This window comes from Aquarana catesbeiana, linkage group LG04 (genome assembly GCF_042186555.1).
Source record: "Aquarana catesbeiana isolate 2022-GZ linkage group LG04, ASM4218655v1, whole genome shotgun sequence".
Classification (NCBI taxonomy): domain Eukaryota; kingdom Metazoa; phylum Chordata; class Amphibia; order Anura; family Ranidae; genus Aquarana; species Aquarana catesbeiana.
In genome coordinates this window covers 655451338-655472845 of record NC_133327.1, presented here as the reverse complement: position 1 = coordinate 655472845, position 21508 = coordinate 655451338, and the positions used below count along the sequence as shown (strand labels likewise).

The 21508-nt window shown below is 42.1% G+C and overlaps 1 protein-coding gene and 1 pseudogene across 1 annotated transcript in view; one reads left to right on the top strand and one right to left on the bottom strand.

The window, feature by feature from the left end:
- LOC141140930 (S1 RNA-binding domain-containing protein 1-like) overlaps positions 1-21508 on the top strand; it is a 296826-nt gene that overhangs the window by 133644 nt on the left and 141674 nt on the right. Inside the window, exon 16 of the mRNA XM_073628483.1 lies at positions 1534-1625. Coding sequence (XP_073484584.1) covers positions 1534-1625 — 92 coding nt within the window. The remainder of the gene's footprint in view (positions 1-1533; positions 1626-21508) is intronic.
- On the bottom strand, positions 1664-1769 carry LOC141141638 (U6atac minor spliceosomal RNA; annotated as a pseudogene).

The window sequence follows — 21508 nt, the reverse complement described above, 5'->3', positions numbered from 1 at the left end:
ATTAAGAGTAAAAGTTTGACGCCATTCCACAAGCGGGCGCAATTTTGAAGCGTGACATGTTGGGTATCAATTTATTTGGCGTAACATTATATTTCACACTATAAAAAAAAAAATTGGGCTAACTTTACTGTTGTCTTATTTTTTTTTTTTATTCAAAAAAGTGAATTTTTTCCAAAAAAAAGTGCGCTTATAAGACCGCTGCGCAAATACAGTGCAAAAAAAAGTATTGCATTGACTGCCATTTTATTCTCTAGGGTGTTAGAAAAAAAAAAACAATATGTAATGTTTGGGGGTTCTAAGTAATTTTCTAGCAAAAAAACCTGTTTTAAACATGTAAACACCTAAAATCCAAAAGGAGGCTGGTCTTTAAGTGGTTAAAAGCCCTTTTTAGTTAAATTTTTCTTTTCTTTTCTTTTTTTTTTTTATGCTGCATTAATGCCCTTGGGAGAAATCTATTTAATAGTTTTATTTGCTCATCTGGTTTTACCATAAATTCAGCTTTGTTATCAATTCTCCCTTCTACCTATAGGGGTCACTGGTACTGGTATTTTGTCTAGGGTTGCACCGATACTAGTATCAGTATCAGTATCTGTGCTGATACCGAGTATTTGCACAAGTATCAGTACTCGTGCAAATGCACCGATACCTGAAACCGATACTTTCAGGCTCGGTTCTTTGAGCTGTCAGTGGGTCTCCCCTGTGTTAAAGAGGTCCGGTAATTGGAGCTGTCAAAAAAAAAAAAAAGAAGCCGGCAATGTTTATTAACAACATTGCTCAGCCCTAAAACACTAAAATAAAAAGAAACTTTGTTTCTTTTTGTATATTTCTGTTTCTTTATCTGCAGATCAAAGGGATGAACAAATGTTCCTGATTTAACCCTTTAATAACCCTTAATTGGCTCTAATCAGCCTTAATTAACTCCCTATTCTCCTCCATTTAATTATTATTTTCCTGCTTTTTTTCTTTTGTTCACGTCTATTTTATAAACGATAAACAAAACTTTTTTTTTATTTGCTTTGTTAGTGAATATTTTTACACATATATATTAACATATATTTACACATTTCACATTGAAAAAGCGCCAAATTAAGAAAAAATAAATTTATTTAATTTGTAAATAACTTTTCAATGCTTTGTACCATTGCTGACAGCTGAAGTGTAAACAAAACAGTTGCGGTAGGTATCGGTAATTGGTATCGGCGAGTACTAAAAAAAAAAAGTATCGGTACTCGTACTCATTGTAAAAAAAAAATGGTATCGGTGCATCCCTAATTTTGTCTTATGGAGAATAGAGCAGGGGGAGCTTCAACACACAATGGTGAGCAGGAAAAGAGTCAGCCCATCTAACTGTTAACATTTCGGAAACATACACTATAAGATACCATGGCATTGTCTCAACCCACCTTGCTCCACCTATCAGTAAATATTGCTTTCACATGGACTGACCCTTTAAAGGTTGCTCTGTCTGTGGCCAAGCTTTGTATACGATTTATTTTCAGTATAATTAATGTCTTCTGATTTTTATTTTTGCAGCATTACCAATGAAGCGGGGGCATCCATCTATAGCGTTAGTCCAGATGCTGCCAAGGAGATGCCAGATCTAGATCCCAATCTGAGGAGTGCAGGTATGGTTATTTACTCTCCTAGAACTAGACCCTTCTTTATATGTAGGTGGCAATGCCTTAACCATATATGTGTTGCAAAGGCCACAGGGACCTCTTCCATCCTTGTCAAAGGGAGTGCTACCGTTCTGTCCTTTCATACAACATGACCTCCTTTAAATGTCAATTTCTGGTTTATGTCACTGAGGAAGTGTGATACTTATATATTAACTACTTCAATATCGGGCACTTTGATCCCCTTCCTGACCAGGCCAATTTTCAGCTATCCGCGCTGTCAATTTTTGAATGACTATTGCGCGGTCATACAACATTGTACCCAAACAAAATATTTTATTTATTTTTTTTTTTTTTTTTTGTTTGAGACAGCTAAAGCTTTCTTTTGGTGGTATTTAATCACCGCTGTTTTTATTTCTTATTTTTTGCTAAACAAATGAAAAAAGAACAAAAATTTTGAAAATAAAAAAGTTTTTCTTAGTTTCTGTTACAAAATTTGGTAAATAAGTAATTTTTCTCCTTCACTGATGTGCACTGATGAGGCTGCATTGATGGGCACTGATGAGGAGGCACTTATACGCAGCGCTGATTGGCACTTATAGGCGGCACTGATGGGCATTGATAGGCGGTACTGATAGGCGGCGCTGATGGGCACTGATAGGTGGCAGTGATAGGCAGCACTGATGGCCTTTATGGGCACTGATAGGTAAAACTGGGTGGCACTGATAGGCGGCACTGATGGGCACTGTTAGCTGGCACTGATAGGCGGCACTGTTGGGCACTGATAGGCGGCACTGTTGGGCACTGATAGGCGGCACTGTTGGGCACTGATAGGCGGCACTGTTGGGCACTGATAGGCGGCACTGTTGGGCACTGATAGGCAGCACTGTTGGGCACTGATAGGCGGCACTGTTGGGCACTGATAGGCGGCACTGATGGGCAATGATAGGCGGCACTGTTGGGCACTGATAGGCGGCACTGATGGGCACTGATAGGCGGCACTGATGGGCACTGATAGGCGGCACTGATGGGCACTGATAGGCGGCACTGATGGGCACTGATAGGCGGCACTGATGGGCACTGATAGGCGGCACTGATGGGCACTGATAGGCGGCACTGATAGGCGGCACTGATAGGCGGCACTGATGGGCACTGATAGGCGGCACTGATGGGCGACACTGATGGGCACTGATAGGCGGCACTGATGGCCTTTATGGGCACTGGTAGGTAACACTGATGGGTGGCACTGATGGGCACTGATAGGCGGCACTGAGGAGGAGGCACTAACAGGCATTACTGATGGGCACTGATTGGCATCACAGGTGGACATCACTGGTGGGCACTGGCAGGCATCACTGATGATCAGCGGAGAGCCGCTTACCGGTTTTCCTCTAATCACGTCCTGTCAGCGTGAGTAGAGGAATGCCGATAACCGGCACTTTCTATTTACACTGTGATACAAGAGCCTGCGTCATAGGCTCTTTACCATAATCGGAGATGCAGTGTGTCTGGGCAATTCACCGCAACATATAATGTCCAGTCGGGACAATGGAGCCCCCTGCCGGCCGTCATTCTGCTATAGACCAGGCGGGAAGATGTTAAGCAAACCCTAGATGTGATTTTTTTTTTTTCTCCTGCAAAACGATTGACAACTTGAATGTGCAGCTGCTATATGCACATTTGAGCATTACTTATGTAAAGGGATGTGTGCCCTGAATACAGAAAACATATGTTCGGGGCATATGGTCCTGTAGTACCACTTAGATGTGCACACAACCAAAGTATATTTTAGCCTGTCATTGATTTTGACAGGCTGATGGCTGCAGGATGATCGCCTTCTGAAAATGTTAGGCTTGGCTGTCATGCTGGAGCTCCGCCTTCTATGAATCACTGACCAGACACATGTATAGAGAGAAGTCATTCTGACAGTTTTTTTACAGCACACATGTTACAGGTCAGTGACCCAGAATTTATTAAAGCAAGACAAACCCTTTGTACTTAAGGACATGTGAAGAAGGGTTATACCCCCTGTTAGATTTTTTTAGTTTTGGTTACAGAGAGGGTAGGCTTGTGCCCTGGTAATTACTCCTGTAATTTATTTTTGTCTGTGTCCTATTGGGGGGATTTCCCCTCATTCCCTGTCTCATAGCCAAAAAAGGAAGTAAGAGGAAATCCCTCCAAAATAAGGAAATGCCTGGTTGTCAGTGGGGTCATTGGAACTCCTGTCCCCAATTCTAAATCCCAATTACTTCCCTGCTGTGTTAGATGTCACCAACCTGCCCCCCCCCCCCACCCCGCCCGTCCAGCATTGACAGGCCCCTCCCATAGCTGAAGATACAACAGAGGGCTTTGCAATGATGTGGGCATAAAACTAACGTAACAATAATGGCACCCCGTTTATGTTTAGGAAATCGTTTATGTATCCCTAGGACAAATATAATCTTTGCTGTAAAATTAGATAATTTGGGTAGAGTTTGTTTAGATACTTTAAAAACATTTCACACAAATAGAGTTTTATTTTGGTGATATCTAATCACCACTAGGTTTTTTATTTTTTGCTAAATAAATGAAAATAAAAGACCGAAAATTTTGAAAAAAAAAAGCAAAAAATGTTCATAGCAAACATGTAATTTTTCTCTTTCACTGATGACCACTAATACGTGGCACTAATAGGTGGCGCTGATGGGCACTGAGAGGTGGCACTGATATGCTGCGCTGATGCGCACTAATAGGCTGCACTGATGAGGCGAGACGGCTAGGCAGAACTAATAGGCGGCACTGGTAGGTGACACTGATGAGGAGGCACTGGTAGGCACTGATTGGCAGCACAGGTGGGCACACATTGGCAGCACTGGAGGACGCTGGTGGGACTGCATTGATGATCAGGACACTGATAATCACTGCCCTGATTATCAGAGTACATGTCCCCTTTAGAGAAGCCAGTTATTGGCTCTCTTCTCCGATCCTCATGCTGTCAGTGTGAGGAAAAGAATGCCAATAACCGGCATCTGTGATTGGACACAACTGATCACATGGTAAAGGACCGCTGATTGGCTCTTCACCTCAGTATGGGATCAGCAGTGTCCTCCGGACACTGCCATCACAGAGCATGCCGGCCGCGCCCTGCAGTGGTAGCGATCACGGACAACATCATATGAAGGCGTCCCAGAACTAGACGACTGCGCTGTAGCTGTCATTCGTCTGTAGCGCAGTCAGACAAGTGGTTAAGGTGCTAAAAATGCATCTCAGGTCATATAATATAATACATTTGTACTTTATTACAAACTTTAAACAGATGTTTCAAAAATTATTAAAAAGGTGAATTTTGTTACAATTGCCATTTCAGAAACATCCTAAAATGCGGGTTTCCCTCGTTTATCTTGCCTCTAAATCACTAATGTCTTATTAAGGGAATGTCTGCAAACGCCACCAATATGTTTTAGCAGTGGTCATGGTTTTGCTCTCTATCCGAGTCCACTTCGTGTATAATGTACATAGACGATGTGTTCTCCAAGCGTTTCGCTGTCCGCTTTCTCAGAAGAGCGAGGCTGTATAAAAATATAAACAAGTGTGGCAATAAATTGATAGTAAAGCTTTTTTTTAAATTTTTTAATTAAAATAACAAACCTGTTGTACCTACCTCCTCTTCTTGGGTCCTCTGCCGGCACCCCCAGTTCCTCTTCTTCACCGAGTGCACCCGTAGGAAGCCACTTGCTCCTGAGCCGCTCTGTCTGCATCTATAGATAGTCAGTTCGGCTCAGGCCCACCCCCTGCTCCCTCGTCACAGAAATTGATTGAAAGCAGCAGGACAGTGACTCCCGCCGCTAATCACACCTTTAAAAAAAAAAAAAACCCTGCAATGGCATAATGTGCTAGTATGCATTGCACTAGCACATTATGAAATACCGTAGAACAAAGCCTTCCAGCGTCGCGCTGTCACCGCTGACAGGGTTTCCATTTTCCTTTTACTACCACTTGAATAACTTACAGACTGGAAGATTTTATCCCTTAATGAACAGGCCATTTTTTGCAACACAGCACTGCGTCGCTTTAACTGACAATTGCGCGGCCGTGTGATGCTGCACCCAAATAAAATTTATGTCCTTTTTTCCCCACAAATAGAGCTTCTTTTGGTGGAATTTGATCACCTCTGCGGTTTTTATTTGTTGCGCTATAAACAAAAAAGAGCGAAAATTTTGAAAAGAAAAACAATATTTTTTACTTTTAGCTATAAGAGCCCTTGCACACTGGGGCGGTTTGCAGGCGTTATTGCGCTAAAAATAGCGCCTGCAAACTGACCCAAAACAGCCGCTGTTTGTTCAGTGTGAAAGCCCGGGGGCTTTTATAGCCGCGTTATACGAGCGGTTTTAACCCTTTTTTGGCCGCCAGCGGGGATTAAAACCGCACCGCTAGCGGCAAATACCGCTGCAATAACGACGGTAAAGCAGCGCTAAAAATAGCGCTGTTTTACCCCCGACGCCCCCACCGCCCCAGTGTGAAAGCATCCTAATAAATATCCCTGCAAAAAAAAAAAAATGTCTTCATCAGTTTAGGCCGATATATATTCTACATATTTTTGGTAAAAAAAAAAAAATCACAATAAGCGTATATTGATTGGTTTGTGCAAAAGTTATAGCGCCTACAAAATAGGGAATAGATTTATGGTATTTTTATTTATTTATTTTTTACTAGTAATGGCGATGATCTGCGATTTTAAGCGGGACTGTGACATTGCGGGGGACAGATCGGACACTTTTTTGGACCCTTGACATTCATACAGCGATCAGAGCTAAAAACAGCCACTGATTACTGTAAAAATGTCACTGGCAGGGAAGGGGTTAACATTAGGGGGCGATCAAGGGGTTAACTGTGTTCGCTGGGAGTGTTTCTAACTGTATGGGGGGCTGGGCTGACTGGAGGAGGAGACAGGTCGCTGTTCCTAATCACTAGGAATAGCAAATCTCTCTCTAACTCCCCTGTCAGAGCGGGGATCTATCTGTTTACATTGACAGATCCCCGTTCTGGCTCTCGTTCCCGTGATCGCGGGTGGACGGCGGACTTTGCGCCCGCCGGCCACGCGCATCGGGTCCTCGGCCGTACCTGCCACGATGTACACTTACAGCAATTTGCGGGAACGTGCCGACCTGCCGCCATGTAGCGACAGCAGCTTGACGGCAAGTGGTTAAAGCACAATAAACAAATGTTTTTACGATTTGTGTGTTATGACACCTTTAACCACTTCAGCCCCAGAAGAATTTACCCCTTTCCTGACCAGAGCACTTTTTGCGAAACACTGATAATTGCGCGGTCGTGCGCCGTTGCACCCAAACGAAATTGACATCCTTTTTTTCCCACAAATAGAGCTTTCTTTTGGTGGTATTTGATCACCTCTGCGGTTTTTATTCTTTTTGCTATAAATAAAAAAGGAATGACAATTTTGAAAAAAAGCAATATTTTTTACTTTTTGCTATAATAAATATCCCCCAAAAATATAAATTCTTTCTCAGTTTAGGCCGATATGTGTTCTTCTACATATTTTTGGTAAAAAAACCCCCAAAAAAACGCAATAAGCATATATTGATTGGTTTGCGCAAAAGTTATAGCGTCTACAAAATAAGGGATAGGTTTATGGCATTTTTATTAATTTTTTTTATTAGTAATGGCGGCGATCTGCGATTTTTATCGTGGCTGCAACATTATGGCGGACACATCGGACACTTTTGACACTATTTTGGGACCATTGTCATTTATACACCGATCAGTGCTGTAAAAATGCACTGATTACTGTGTAAATGACACTGGCAGGGAAGGGGTTAAACACTAGGGGGCGATCAAGCGGTTAAGTGTGTCCTAGGGAGTGATTCTAACTGTAGGAGGGGATGGGCTTACTACAACATGACAGAGATCACTGCTCCCGATGCTCCCTTGTTGCTCGGCAGAACAGGGAAATGCCTTGTTTACATAGGCATCTCCCCGTTCTGCCGCTCAGTGACACGATCACGGGACACCGGCAGACATTGAGTCCACGGGACCCGCGGGCACAGTCACAGAGTACGCGGCGGGCGCACATGTGCCTACAGGTACGCCCATTTGCGCAGCCGTGCCATTGTGCCGACGTACATCGTCGTGCGCTGGTCAGCAAGCGGTTAAAGTCCCTTCATCATTGTTTCTAAAAATGTTGACTTGTAGGATGTAGGTGCCTTTAATTTCCCGGTTTATGAAAAATAACATAGATCGGCAGCAGACTGTATTGTTGTGCCACATCCAAAATTTAGACTAAACAACAGAAGGGGTCTCCTAGTGGTGGACTTTTTAGGCACATACAGAAAAAGCATAAAAAAGTATATAAAGTACAAATATAATTTATTAAGTAGAAACAGTAAATACAAAACAGTAATATAACATCTATTGTTTGGAATGCGAATCAGACAGTTTTGCTTTACTTTTTTACTAGTGTGTATACAGTGTTTGAAACAGTGCTCTTGCATCCGACGCGTTTCGGAGTAAATTAGCCTCCTTCCTCAAGGGTGGGTGTAAATTAGAAACCGTTCTATAGTTTACACTGCATTAGCTGACTTGGCATTCCATAAAGTTTTAATTAGAAACAGCGACAATGACACGGTCTGTCTACCAAATATGTTCTTGGTTCCGAGAGAGAAACATTAATCTAGGTATTTTGAAGAGGTTATTATAAATCCATAAGTGATTGAAAGTGGGATTTATTTCACATAAGTATATGTGTAATTTGCTCCTCTCTTGCTGAAAGAGTAAAGGGAGAGGAGAAAAAACCTCTCCTTTGGAGATGCCCATAAAGGGCGTATAAAAGGAAAACTTGAGGCTCCACTGGGGCCGAGAGGCAGGTCCTGGGGGTAGTTCAACAAATGGCGTTACAGATGTGTGGTTGATGGATAAAACGAGGGTAGATCAAAACTTATGACTGTTCAAGCCGGTGTCATCCATCGCACCGGCTTGAACAGTCATACGTTTTGATCTATCCTCGTTTTATCCGTCAAAATCAACAATGCAACCATCAGTCCCTCCCCTCACGCCAGGGTACTGGGTGTAATCCTAGACTCTGACTTGTCATTTCAGCCTCAAATCCAATCGCTATCAAAAGTTTGTAGAATTCACCTCCGTAACATCTCTAAAATTCGCCCTTTTTTAACAAATGAAACCACCAAGCTCCTCATTCACTCCCTTGTTATCTCTCGCCTTGACTATTGCAACTCCCTTCTCATTGGCTTACCTCTCCATAGGCTATCCCCTCTTCAGTCTATCATGAATGCTGCTGCCAGACTTATCCACCTTACCAACCGCTCAGTGTCTGCCAACCCTCTACTTCAATCCCTACACTGGCTCCCAATCACCCAGCGAATTAAATTCAAAATTCTAACCACAACATACAAAGCCATTCACAACTCTGCCCCAAGCTACATCACTAATATTGTCTCCAAATATCACCCAAATCGACCTCTCCGCTCTTCTCAAGACCTCCTGCTTTCAAGCTCTCTCATTCCCTCCTCCCATGCTCGTCTCCAGGATTTCTCCAGAGCCTCTCCCATCCTCTGGAACTCGCTACCTCCATCTATCCGGCTATCCCCTACTCTTGCTACCTTCAGGCAATCCCTGAAAACTCATCTCTTCAGGAAAGCCTATCACGTCTCCAACTAATCTCCTACCACGTCCATTAGCTCATTCCCCACAGTTACAACCTTTTGTACCACCTGCCCCACCCTATTAGATTGTAAGCTCTTCTGAGCAGGGCCCTCTTAATCCTATTGTATTGTATTATAACTGTATTGTCTCCCTTTTATATTGTAAAGTGCTGCGTAAACTGTTGGCGCTATATAAATCCTGAATAATAATAATAACCACACATCCGTAACGCCATTTGTTGAACTACCCCCAGGACCCGCCTCTCGGCCCCAGTGGAGTCTCAAGTTTTTCTTTTATACGCCCTTTACGGGCCTTTTTTGGAAGGCCAAAGGAGAGGTTTTTTCTCTTCTCCCTTTACTCTGTCTGCAATAGAGGAGCAAATTACACATATACTTATGTGAAATAAATCCCACTTTCAATCACTTATGGATTGATAATAACCTCTTCAAAATACCTAGATTAATGTTTCTCTCTCGGAACCAAGAACATATTTGGTAGACAGAAAGTGTTATTGTCGCTGTTTTTAATTAAAACTTTATGGAATGCCAAGTCAGCTAATGCAGTGTAAACTATAGAACTTTTTCTAATTTCCACCCACCCTTGAGGAAGGAGGCTAATTTACTTCGAAACGCGTCGGGTGCAAGAGCACTGTTTCAAACACTGTATACACATTATTAATGTAAAACTGTCTGATTCGCATTCCAAACAATAGATGTTATATTACTGCTTGTTTCTACTTAATAAATTATATTTGTACTTTATATATTTTTTTATGCTTTTTCTGTATGTGCCTAAAAAGTCCACTACTAGGGGACCCCTTCTGTTGTTTGATTTCCAGGTTTAGTGCTGTACTTGGAGCACACTTCCTATTTCAAATATTTACCGTCTGTCTACTGTCCAGCCATACGTTTAGATCCTCGCATACCTTGAATTGATGTCCAGATTTCCGGGTTCCTTTTACATTAGTATGGTTTTGTACAGTAGCAACTATATTGAGTATCTATATATGTAGATTTTTTGTGGCTTTTAAATAATTGTATTTTATGTTTTTTCAAAAAATGTTTTTTTGTAATTAATTTTGTGTTACTGTGCCTAAAAAGTCCAAAGTCCCTCCCCTTTAATTCTACATACTTGAAATTGTATTCATTTTTATTAAGAAAATTTGTCTTCATCATAGAAAGGGTGTCAAGTAGCCATGCCATGTAGATGGTTTCTTAGAAGCGCAGCACCTTTACATCACCTTTCTCTTTGCACACAGAGTGTAACAGACACGGCTTATTAGTTATTTATTTCAAGGTAGAAAGTTGGTGAAGTCACTCTGGAGATGAAAGCCTGCAAGCCATTGAGAACACACATGAGGGCCTGAGCCTGCTGCAGGTAGAGGGGTGTCCTCCGTGCCACACACAATTACTCCCGCTGACATCCGGCGGTGTAATGTCTTGCGATGTGTTCTTGGGGGAACGTCAGCACTTGTGACGATCGCACATATGGACGAGAGTGTGGGAATGTCAGCTTCAGCTAATTTATTAATTTGTTCTTCGTTTTGTAAAAGAGCACTATTGCCCTTTAGGTGGTCAAAAGCAGATGTGCTTCGGTGTCTGTAACATTTCTTACATGCTTCAATAGTCAGAAAATGTCACCTTACTTAGGATGGTATTCATTCGTTTTAACAATTTAAAGCACACTTTTCTGAGTGGTGAAGTCAGCCTGTAGACATACAGGAGGAACATCTGAAGCATTCATGACATTTTCCCCGTTATGCCAATGCAGTCTTTTGAAATCTTATAAAGATATGGTGCAGCCCTTATAAAATCAATGAGTCCATAAGAAGAAGTCAATCCAAAGACCGTGTTCAACATGCTTCACATCAAAGTGAGACATTGTCCTGATGCGTGGCTACAGAGATCGGGAAATGTCTCACTGCCTGTGATTAGCGCAGTGCCGCCTTCCTGGCGGACTCTGCACGTGGGCTGTGCGAACACGCCGGAGCTCATCCTTAATCTCAATCAAGGCCAGCAAACAGGAACACAGGTGTAACTACCCTGGTCCCAGCTTACCTTCTCCCGATAGTCCAGCAATGACCACCATAAATTATTCCATCCCATGAAAATACAGAGATAGACCTCATGGTGCAGTATATCGAAATTCGTTTATTGTAGGTAAAGGAGATAAACTTACATGCTCCACATAAACGCTTTGTTAGATGTAACATCCAGCATTCCCCACCAACAAGATGGCCACCGTCTCCCAGCATACACCAGCTTCACGTCACTGACTTCACCCTACACGTTTCGTCATAGAATGACTGGGGCAGTAAGCGCACTGCCTTACAGTATAATTATTATAATTATTCAAAACCTTGCCACTTTTTATACGTAAAAGGCTATCCATTCTTGATGTAGGCTGAAGCATGTGGGGGGGGGGGGGGGGGCAGGGCACTTTACAACCACTTTAAACCCTAGTTTTTTTCTTTTACCACATTGTGTACAATAAAATAAACACTCCCCAGTGAGCTATTTGTTAACATTTTTTACTACAGCACTTGCAATTTAATACTTTTAATTCTGTTGGCTCCTGTTTTCTGTGCTTCTTCCCTGAACTTCCGTTCTTTACAGGGTTAACAGTGGACAGTGCTGTCCCAAGCCCATCTGTTAAGTTGGAGAAGGGAGAGAGGAAATGCAGGGGGCTTGCCATCTTAGGCTGTGCGTTTCTATTGATGCACACAGTGTAGGGAGACACAACTCTAGTCCAGCCTTTTTCAATCAGGGTGCCTTGAGGTTTCTTCAGGGGTGCCTTGCCAAAATGCCTAAAAGTTTATCAAAAAATTGTAAACAAGCCAGCAGGTGGATGAAACCTTTTAGTTACACAAAGCCACAGGTTTTTATTATGCACCATTACGACTTTCTAGACACTGGCATCCTAACAACCAAAGACATCAGTTAAAAAGGAAGATGTCTGTTGCCTCCAGGCATTCTTGTTTGACCATCCTGTGCCCTTCTCCCTCAGCACTGGGGTCACATTAGCTGACTGATGGAGGGAAATTAAGGGGGAAGAGAAACATTGGCATACTAGTCGGTACCAGTTTGCAAAAGTGTATTTGCTTTGGAGGAATAAATCACCTCTAACGTTGGGTGTCCTATGTGTGGATGTTGCTGCATTGTGTAAAGCTATTAGAATAGTTTTTTACATTTTAGAATGGGGTGCCTCGAGACTATCCATAATTTTAAAGGGGGTCTTGACTGAAAAAAGCTTGAGAAACACTGGTCTAGTCCTTGTGTACAAGGGTGGCTCCATAGGCTGCTGCAAGAGAAAAGAGCCACTCTGAAGCAGAAAACCTGGGGCAGCTGTCATGGCACCAGCTTAAAGTGGAGCATAGGCAAGGATTAAGGACTCGTGAACACTGGATGTTTTCACAAAGGCTGTTTTTGGCTTCAGGCATTTTTTTCTGCAGCCATTAAACTCCCCAACATGATATCCTATGTGTCTATGCACACATAGGCTGTTATCAGCGTTTTTTGGCAGGCTAGTGAGTTTTAAGAGGAGTTTTTCAGCTGTAAAAACTCTAATAAAAGCTTAAAATGCTGAAAATAGCAGCTATTCAGCATTTTCAAACCATAAGCTTTTGTGGGAGTATAGTTTTGCTTAAAAAAAAAAGCTAAAAAAAAAGCAACAGCTAAAAAAAAACTTGAAAAATGCTGCAAAACTCATTCTACAGCTAACGCTACTGGCATTTTTTTAACGTCTTGTGTGCATTATTATTATTATTATTATTATTATTATTATACGAGATTTATATAGCGCCAAAAGTTTACTCAGCGCTTTACAATTTATAAGGGGGACAACACAATTACAGTACAATACAAAAGGTACAGGAGGGCCCTGCTCGTAGAGCTTACATTCTAAAGGGAGGGGGTGGTGGTACAAAAGGTAATAGCTGAAAAGAATGATTTGATGGGGGTGGCTCAGGGACAGTTATGTGGGTGTGGGATAGGCTTCCCTGAATAAATGAGTTTTCAGGGATCTCCTAAAGGTGGACAGGTTAGGGGCTGATCGGACATACTGGGGCAGGGAGTTCCAGAGGATGGGAGAGGCTCTGGAGAAGTCCTGAAGGCGAGTATGGGAGGAGGTAACGAGGGAGCTAGAGAGCAGGAGGTCCTGGGAGGAGCGGAGGGGGCGATTTGGGCGACATCTGCAGATGAGGTTGGTGATGTAGATGGGGGCGATGTTGTGAATGGCCTTGTATGTTGTGGTTAGCATTTTGAATTTTACACGGTGGGGTAGAGGAAGCCAGTGAAGGGATTGGCAGAGAGGAGCAGCAGTCACGGATCGATTAGTGAGGTGTATTAGTCTAGCAGCAGCATTCATGATAGACTGAAGGGGGGATAGCCTGTGTAAGGGTAGGCCATTAAGGAGAGAGTTGCAGTAGTCGAGGCGGGTAATAATCAAGGAGGGAATAAGTTGCTTTGTGGTGTCATTAGTCAGGAAGGGTCGAATTCTGGAGATGTTGCGAAGGTTAAGGTGGCAAGATTTAGCCAGTGATTGGATATGGGGGCTGAAGGAGAGGTCAGAGTCAAGGATTACACCCAGGACCCTGTCATGTGTGGAGGGACCAATGGTTGTGTTGTTGATGAGGCCTTAACCTCCTCCCACCAGTATAGTAAAATGACGGCGGACAGGGATCTCCTCTTGTTCTGGGATGACGTCCTATGACGTCGCCCCAGTATCACCGCTCTCGCACGCCTCGATCTCGGTAAAGAGACGATGACGCGGCTCTTTAGCCATTTGATCTGCTGTGTCCAATCACAGCCGGTCACATGTAAACGCGGAAGTGCTGTTTATTGGCTCTCCTCATCTCACACTGACAGAGTGCGAGGAGAGGAGAGCCGATTAGCGACATCTCCTCGCAGGGAAGACCTGTACAGGTAATTAGGGCCCTGATCATCAGTGCAGCCCCAGCAGTGACGCCAGTCTGTGCCCGTTAGTGACATCAATAAGTGCCCATCAGTGATGCCAGTCAGTGCTGCCTTTCAGTGCCACTCACCCGTGCCCCCTATCAGTGCAGCATATTAGTGCCACCTCATTAGTGCCCATCAGTGCAGCCTATCAGTGCCGCCTCATCAACGCACATTAGTGAAGGAGAAAAATTACTTTTTTACAAAATTTTCTGACAAACTAAGAACAACTTTTTTTTTTTTTCCTGATTTTTTTCGTTCGCAAAAAATAAAAAACCCAGCGGTGATTAAAGAGGAAGTAAACTCTGATGGGTTTTTCTTCCTTTCTTCTTCTCTGCAAAGTAAAGGCATAATGTGCTAGTATGCATCACATACTAGTACATTATGTGACCTGTAAACGAAGCCCACGCCGTCCCGCTGCATCTTCACCCGTCTTCCTTCTGGGGTCGCGGCTGTGTGACTGGCCGGAGCCGTGTGACGTCACTCCCATGCAGGAACACAGTAGCCGCCGGTCACGGCACACGCTCCTGAAGAAATGACACGGGTGCCGTTACTTCAGAGCGCATCATCGGCGCAGTAAACAGCGCACATTTAGGAGATATTTTACAGTACCTTTAGGTAAGCCTTATTCTAGGCTTGCCTATAAGTACAAATCTTACAGGGAGGTTTACAACCTAAATACCCCCAAAAGAAATCTCTATTTGTGTGGGGAAAAAAAAATGAAAAAAATGTCATGTGTACCGTGTTGCATTACCGCGCAATTGTCAGTCAAAGTGTGACCGCGCTGAAAGCGGAAAATTGGCCTGGGCAGGAAAGGGGTAAAAATGCCCGGTATTGAAGCAGTTAAAGATAAAGAAGCTGTATACTTAGTAAGTGAATAAATCAGCTGCTGTTTAATATCCCTTTAACCACATGCCGACCAGCCGCCGCAGTTGTACTGGCAGAATGGCACGGCTGGGTGAAACGACATTATGTAACGTCGCTTCGCCCTGTGGCCACTAGGGGCGTGCGCGCGCCCCCTGCTCGCCAGTGGAGCCGATGCGAGTGCCCGGCGGTCGCGATTACCGCCGGGCTCCTGCGATCTCTCGGGGCACACCGAGAACCGGGATCTGTGTGTGTAAACACACAGTTTCCGGTTCTCTGAGGGGAGAAGAGACAGATCATCTGTTCATACAGAGTATGAACAGCGATCTGTCATCTCCCCTACACAGTCCCCTCCCCCCTTCAGTTAGAACACACACCAGGGAACACAATTAACCCCTTGATCGCCCCCTAGTGTTAACCCCTTACCTGCCAGTGACATTTTTACAGCAATCAATGCATTTTTATAGCACTGATCGCTGTATAAATGCCAATGGTCCCAAAAATGCGTCAAAATTGACCGACGTGTCCGCCATACTGTCGCAGTCCTCACAAAAATCGCAGATCGCTGCCATTACTAGTTAAAAAAAAAAAAAATTTATACTAAAAATGCCATAAAACTACCTCCTATTTTTTAGACGCTATAACTTTTGCGCAAACCAATCAATATACGCTTACTGCGATTTTTTTTTTTTTTTTTTTTTTTTACCAAAAATATGTAGAAGAATACGTATGTTATCTCCGCACCGGGGTGAATCTGCCCAGGTATAAAATGAAAGTTACTCTCCAGAGACAAGGAGCCTCAGGTGCTGGCTAAAGCTAGTTGAAGCTGTGTGCAAACGGGAAAATCCGGGCAGCCGCACTCCAGGAAATTATAATCCAAATTTCTTTATTATAAAATCAGGAACATGTCATACAGGACATCATTGACAGAGTGTACAGCTATGAGTAAGCACTTGGCATAAGTGCGAAACGCGTTAGCTGATTGCCTGTACACTCTGTCAATGATGTCCTGTGTGACATGTTCCTGATTTTATAATAAAGAAATGTGGATTATAATTTCCTGGAGTGCGGCTGTCCGGATTTTCCTGTTTGCGCATGTAGAAGAATACGTATCGGCCTAAACTGAGGAAAAAATTGTATTTTTTAAATATTTTTGGGGGATATTTATTTTAGCAAAAAGTAAAAAATATTGCTTTTTTTTCAAAATTGTCGCTCTTTTTTTGTTTATAGCGCAAAAACGAAAAAACCGCAGAGGTGTTCAAATACCACCAAAAGAAAGCTCTATTTGTGGGAAAAAAAGGATGTCAATTTTGTTTGGGTACGACGTCTCACAACCGCGCAATTGTCAGTTAAAGCGCCGCAGTGCCGAATCGCAAAAAAATGCTCTGGTCAGAAAGGGGGTAAAATCTTCCGGAGCTGAAGCGGTTAAGCATGGCGACCAAAAATTTGCAACTTTTTTACTGATTGCAACAAGCTCAAAAAATAAGTGCCAGTTCAATTTATAATTTTTTTGCATCCATTGGCTTCTGGGACCTGGCCAGTGATGAACCATAAGTTTTATTTTTGCCACTGTCATGGCAGAGTGTAGAGGCTGAAAATAGAAGCCGGTCCTCTTAGCCTCGGTCAGGTCAGGCCCGGTGTTTTCTTTTTGGAGTTGTTTGGAAGTGGGATCAATTTTTCCAGTAATTACATAGATGAAGCAAATAAATGTCGTGCTCTTTATTTAGTAAGATTTCCTTCACGCTTTCATACAATACTCTAGTTATGCCGGCCAGCTCAGCCTCACGACTGCCAAACCTGTTAAATGTTTGCCCTGGCGAGTTATCAGAGAGAGCAGAACAAGTCTCATCTAACGGCAGCCCGGTTCCGTGTCTGCCCTTACATTGGCAGTGTTCTTTATTCTGGCAGCATCAGGCTCTGATGGTACTAAAATGTTCAAACATGGCATGTTCCTAGTCCTAGTGGGCCAAGGCGATGAAATACATAAGATGACGAGCTGCCTGCCATAGCTTTGTTGTTATTTTGGAACATTTTTTTGAGCATCCTAAAAACGAGAGCATTAAGCACCATTTGTATTTCATAAGGACAGATGACATAACCCTGATAGAATTTAAGAAAAACGAAACCCTCTCACTGAAAAAACATTTTATAAAAGGTGTTCACAGTCCTTCAGCCGCTAGGTACATACACTATATTGTCAACAGTATTGGGACGCCTGCCTTTACACGCACTTGAACTTTAATGGCATCCCATTCTTAGTCCGTAGGGTTCAATATTGGGTTGGCCCACCCTTTGCGGCTATAACAGCTTCAACTTTTTTGGGAAGGCTGTCCACAAGGTTTAGGAGTGTGTCTATGGGAATGTTTGACCATTGTTCCAGAAGCGCATTTGTGAGGTCAGGCACTAATGGACAAGAATTCCTGGCTCGCATTCTCCTCTCTAATTCATACCAAAGGCGTTCTGTCGGGTTGTGCAAGCCAGTCAAGTTCCTCCGCCCCAAACGTGCTCATTCACACTATATTGCCAAAAGTATTCGGCCACCCCTCCAAATCATTTGGTGGAGGGGGATTACGTTGTAGGGTTGGTTTTCAGGGGTTGGGCTTGGCCCCTTAGTTCCAGAGAAGGAAACTCTTTAGGCGCCAGCATACCAAGACACTTTGGACAATTTCATGCTCCCAACTTTGCGGGAACAGTTTGGAGATGGCACCTTCCTGTTCCAACATGACTGCGCACCAGTGCACAAAGCAAGATCCATGAAGACATGGGTGAGTAAGTTTGGGGTGGAGGAACTTGATTGGCCTGCACCTCAACCCGATGGAACACCTTTTGGGATGAATTAGAGCAGATTAGTCCTGGGCAGCCGATACAATCCTACAACATCGATGGATCCGGGGGGGGGGCTAAGGGGGGCTGCACACAGAAGGGTTTTGATCTTAATGCATAGAATCACTTTAAAAAAGACCAAATGATCTAAACTTGATAAAAAACCATGATACAATACAAATATGTATGAAACCATCACATATAATACAGAACATCTCAGCACAAGACATGTATAAGAAATCCCAATGCATTTCAACTTTAAAAGGTTGTACATCTTCTCCAGTGGGTCGGTTCAGTGATGAGTTATATAACATAAATATATATGAATAGCAAAAAAAGAAAATCAGAAACATATAAATACAATATACATCAGTAACTCACAAAAAAGGTTTCTTAACATGACATTATTTAGAATGGGTGCATTCATCTAAAGAAACCACTTTTTTAAACATGTGTACAGTATATCAATAAATAACTGAATCTCATCTCATTATATTGTGCTATATAATTCCTGGTGCCAAGGTAAAGTCTCATTCCGCATATTTATTCTATCTTGACTGACAAAGTATAGTATATGGAAAAAAAAACCAAAAAAAACAAACATAGTGATTTATAGAGCTTTATAATCCGAACAAAGACAAATCACTTTCCTTCCAAAGGGGTCCATCCAAGATTTCATTCCAATTAGAGACAGTGAGTCCAAAAGGAAAGGCTTCTGCTTGGATTCTCTCTTTAGAAAACACATACTAAAGTAAAGCATGTTATCTTTGAAAGTGAACTTTCACTCACTTTAGTGAATGAGCCAACTGAAAATTCACATTGCAAAAATATATGCACAATCGTGTTCAGAGAAATTTAAAAAAAAAGGATTTTAAAAAAGTATTTTTGCTCACACATGATTGGATGATTAATGTCAGAATACCTTCACTTTTATTTACTAAGCTAAGTGAAAATTCACTGCAAAGAGAAAATTTGATGGCTTGAACCATCCGAATATGTTCTGTGTGTTTTTTTTCACATTTACTCTTATAGTAAATCAGGGTCATAGTGCTTTGGGAATCCATGTTCCAGGTGTATTTAATGTTTATATATTATAGTGGTAACAGAGGAGTTAAAAAAACAAAAAAAAAAAACGTATAAATGTAACAATTGCAAAACAGTTATAAAGAAAGAAACTGTCAGGCTGGTTGTTTTGAAGTTGATCGATGGACCAACATCAGTACAACCAACCTGCCCACAGAAGGATGGAAGCAGGAACTGGACTGATTTTGATCTGTCTTTGGCTGGCTTAAGGAGACCAGCAGTCACGTACATTGTTTTGTGCAATAGCGTCGCCCTGCCGCAGTATATGTGCGGTGGGCGGTCTTTAAGAGGTTAGTACCGTTTTGACCAGGTGGCCACACTTGGTGAAAATCTGGGTTAGTCCCGGATGAACTGGCCAAAAATGAAAGCGTCCATGGACACACACACAGCGGCTTTGCCACGGATGTGGGTGCCGACTCAGAATACAAGAGCCAGCAGGAGAGATTCCTCCATCCATGCTGTTTAGTGTGGATGGAAGGATCATCTATAAGATTAGAAATCTGTTTGTATATGACCAGCCTTGGTTGTGAATGTCATCAGTAGCTTTGTCAATCAGCTTTTTCATGTTCGGCTTAGTGGCCTTACAGGGTTAAATGGCTTTGTTGAATAGAATGAGCTAGAAGTGCTCACATTTCCCAGCTCTCCCTCCAAACATGCTAATTTAACGTAATCTAAAGTCTTGTAGCACACACTAAATAAATGAATCTAACATCATTTTACATCTGGTAAAGGTTATGGCAATTCATATGTTCTCCCCCCCCCTAGTTACAAGGCATTGACACACTGAGCAGTGAAAAGCCGTAGACTCCACAATAAAAGTGAGACTTGCTCATACAATAGGAGGAAAGTGTAAGTTGCTTATTTATTGATTTTTCCGAATATTCCACGTAGCTCCTAGTTATGGATTAGATTCATATACTGCACATTGGGATTTGTTTAATGGAACACTTTATTAATCATAGATTGCAATACATAACAAGAATTTTGTTTTAAATGGATTTTTTTTTAAATAGACCACATACAGGAAATCTGTGAATTCAATAATGATTGTAGGCAACAAATAAAGACAATCGGTGAACTGCTAATCCAGGAAAACGTACAGAGTGTTTTAGTGTCTAAACTGAGGTTTATAGAATCATTTGCAGCCATATTTAGCAGGCTTTATAAGGATTTCAGGCGGGACTGCAGTCTCTTGTCAGATGATCCTGGGAAGTGAAAGGAAATTTCCCAAGAGGAAACAAAAATCCTCCGCCTTTAAAACTGACAGGTGGCTCTGATCGGAAAGCCTGTGTAAAAGGGGCAATAAAAAAAAAACTGTTTTTTTTTTTGCCTAAAAAATTGACAAATGAACAGACGTAAACGGATGACATCCAATTATGTCGTCCTGATCTATCTAAATGGAAAAGGACGCCAACCTTGTTCTGTTTTAAAAAAATGACCTGAGCAAACATGGATAATTGTCCATAGATCGAATTGTAAAAACAAAATAGAGGGTACGCCAGCCTTGTGCATTATCATAAAAATGATTTATTGTGGGGGAAAATAAAAAGGAATTCCATTATACTGACAAAGGAAAGCAAATACAGGCGCATAGAATCCAGTATAGATGCTCCAGTGATGCTTATGTTACCCATAAGTTATATTTGATATTTAATATCTCTCAGATATGATTTGGGTTAACTAAAGTTCTTTGACCATGAGTGAAAGCTTTAACACAATAACAAAAATGTATTGGTAAATGGTAAGGAGGCCTAAACTAATAAACAGGAATCTATCTATTGTACAGGAAAAGGGTAAAAATCATTGATTACATTAAGAAATACCGAGTATAATACTCAAAACATGAATCTACAAACAGGACAGAAAAGACATAAGACATAGGAAATAAAATCTGGGGTGTCAATTGAAATAAATTCTAAAATAAATATTATCCGAGGGTGCTTACGGATTCCCTCTATTTATTCCATATATGTTTTAACTTGTCTATTCCTATAGTTAGCTAGTCTATTAAAACTCTGACCACGTGTTACTGTTGATAGCACAATAATATAAGGTTAGCTATGAAAACAAACACACTGCTTAATAAAACAACGTCTTATTTATTTCCCAAGAAAATAGGAAAACGCTAACATGAAAATACTAAAGAAGGATATTTCAAAGCATATAACAACAAGAAACATCAAATGTACTTATCGCAAAGTTGTCCTATAGATACGGTATCATCAGCTGGGCTCGAGATGGTAACAGAGCTCTCTATCTCCGGCAGCCCTTTTTATACTTCAGTCATACACCATTTGGACCCAACCCCTTTGACCCGGCCCATCTAGACCTTTGACAAATCAACGTATTTACGGGGCAGTCCTCCTCAATAAGATTATATTACTTTCCCTCCTGCTGTATTGGCATCTAGGGGCAGCATTGTCCATGTATCATGTCTATGTATCCTGGGTCAATCTTCAATGCCTTTGATCTTTGTAATCCACCTTCATCAATTATCCTGGTCACCATGGCCCT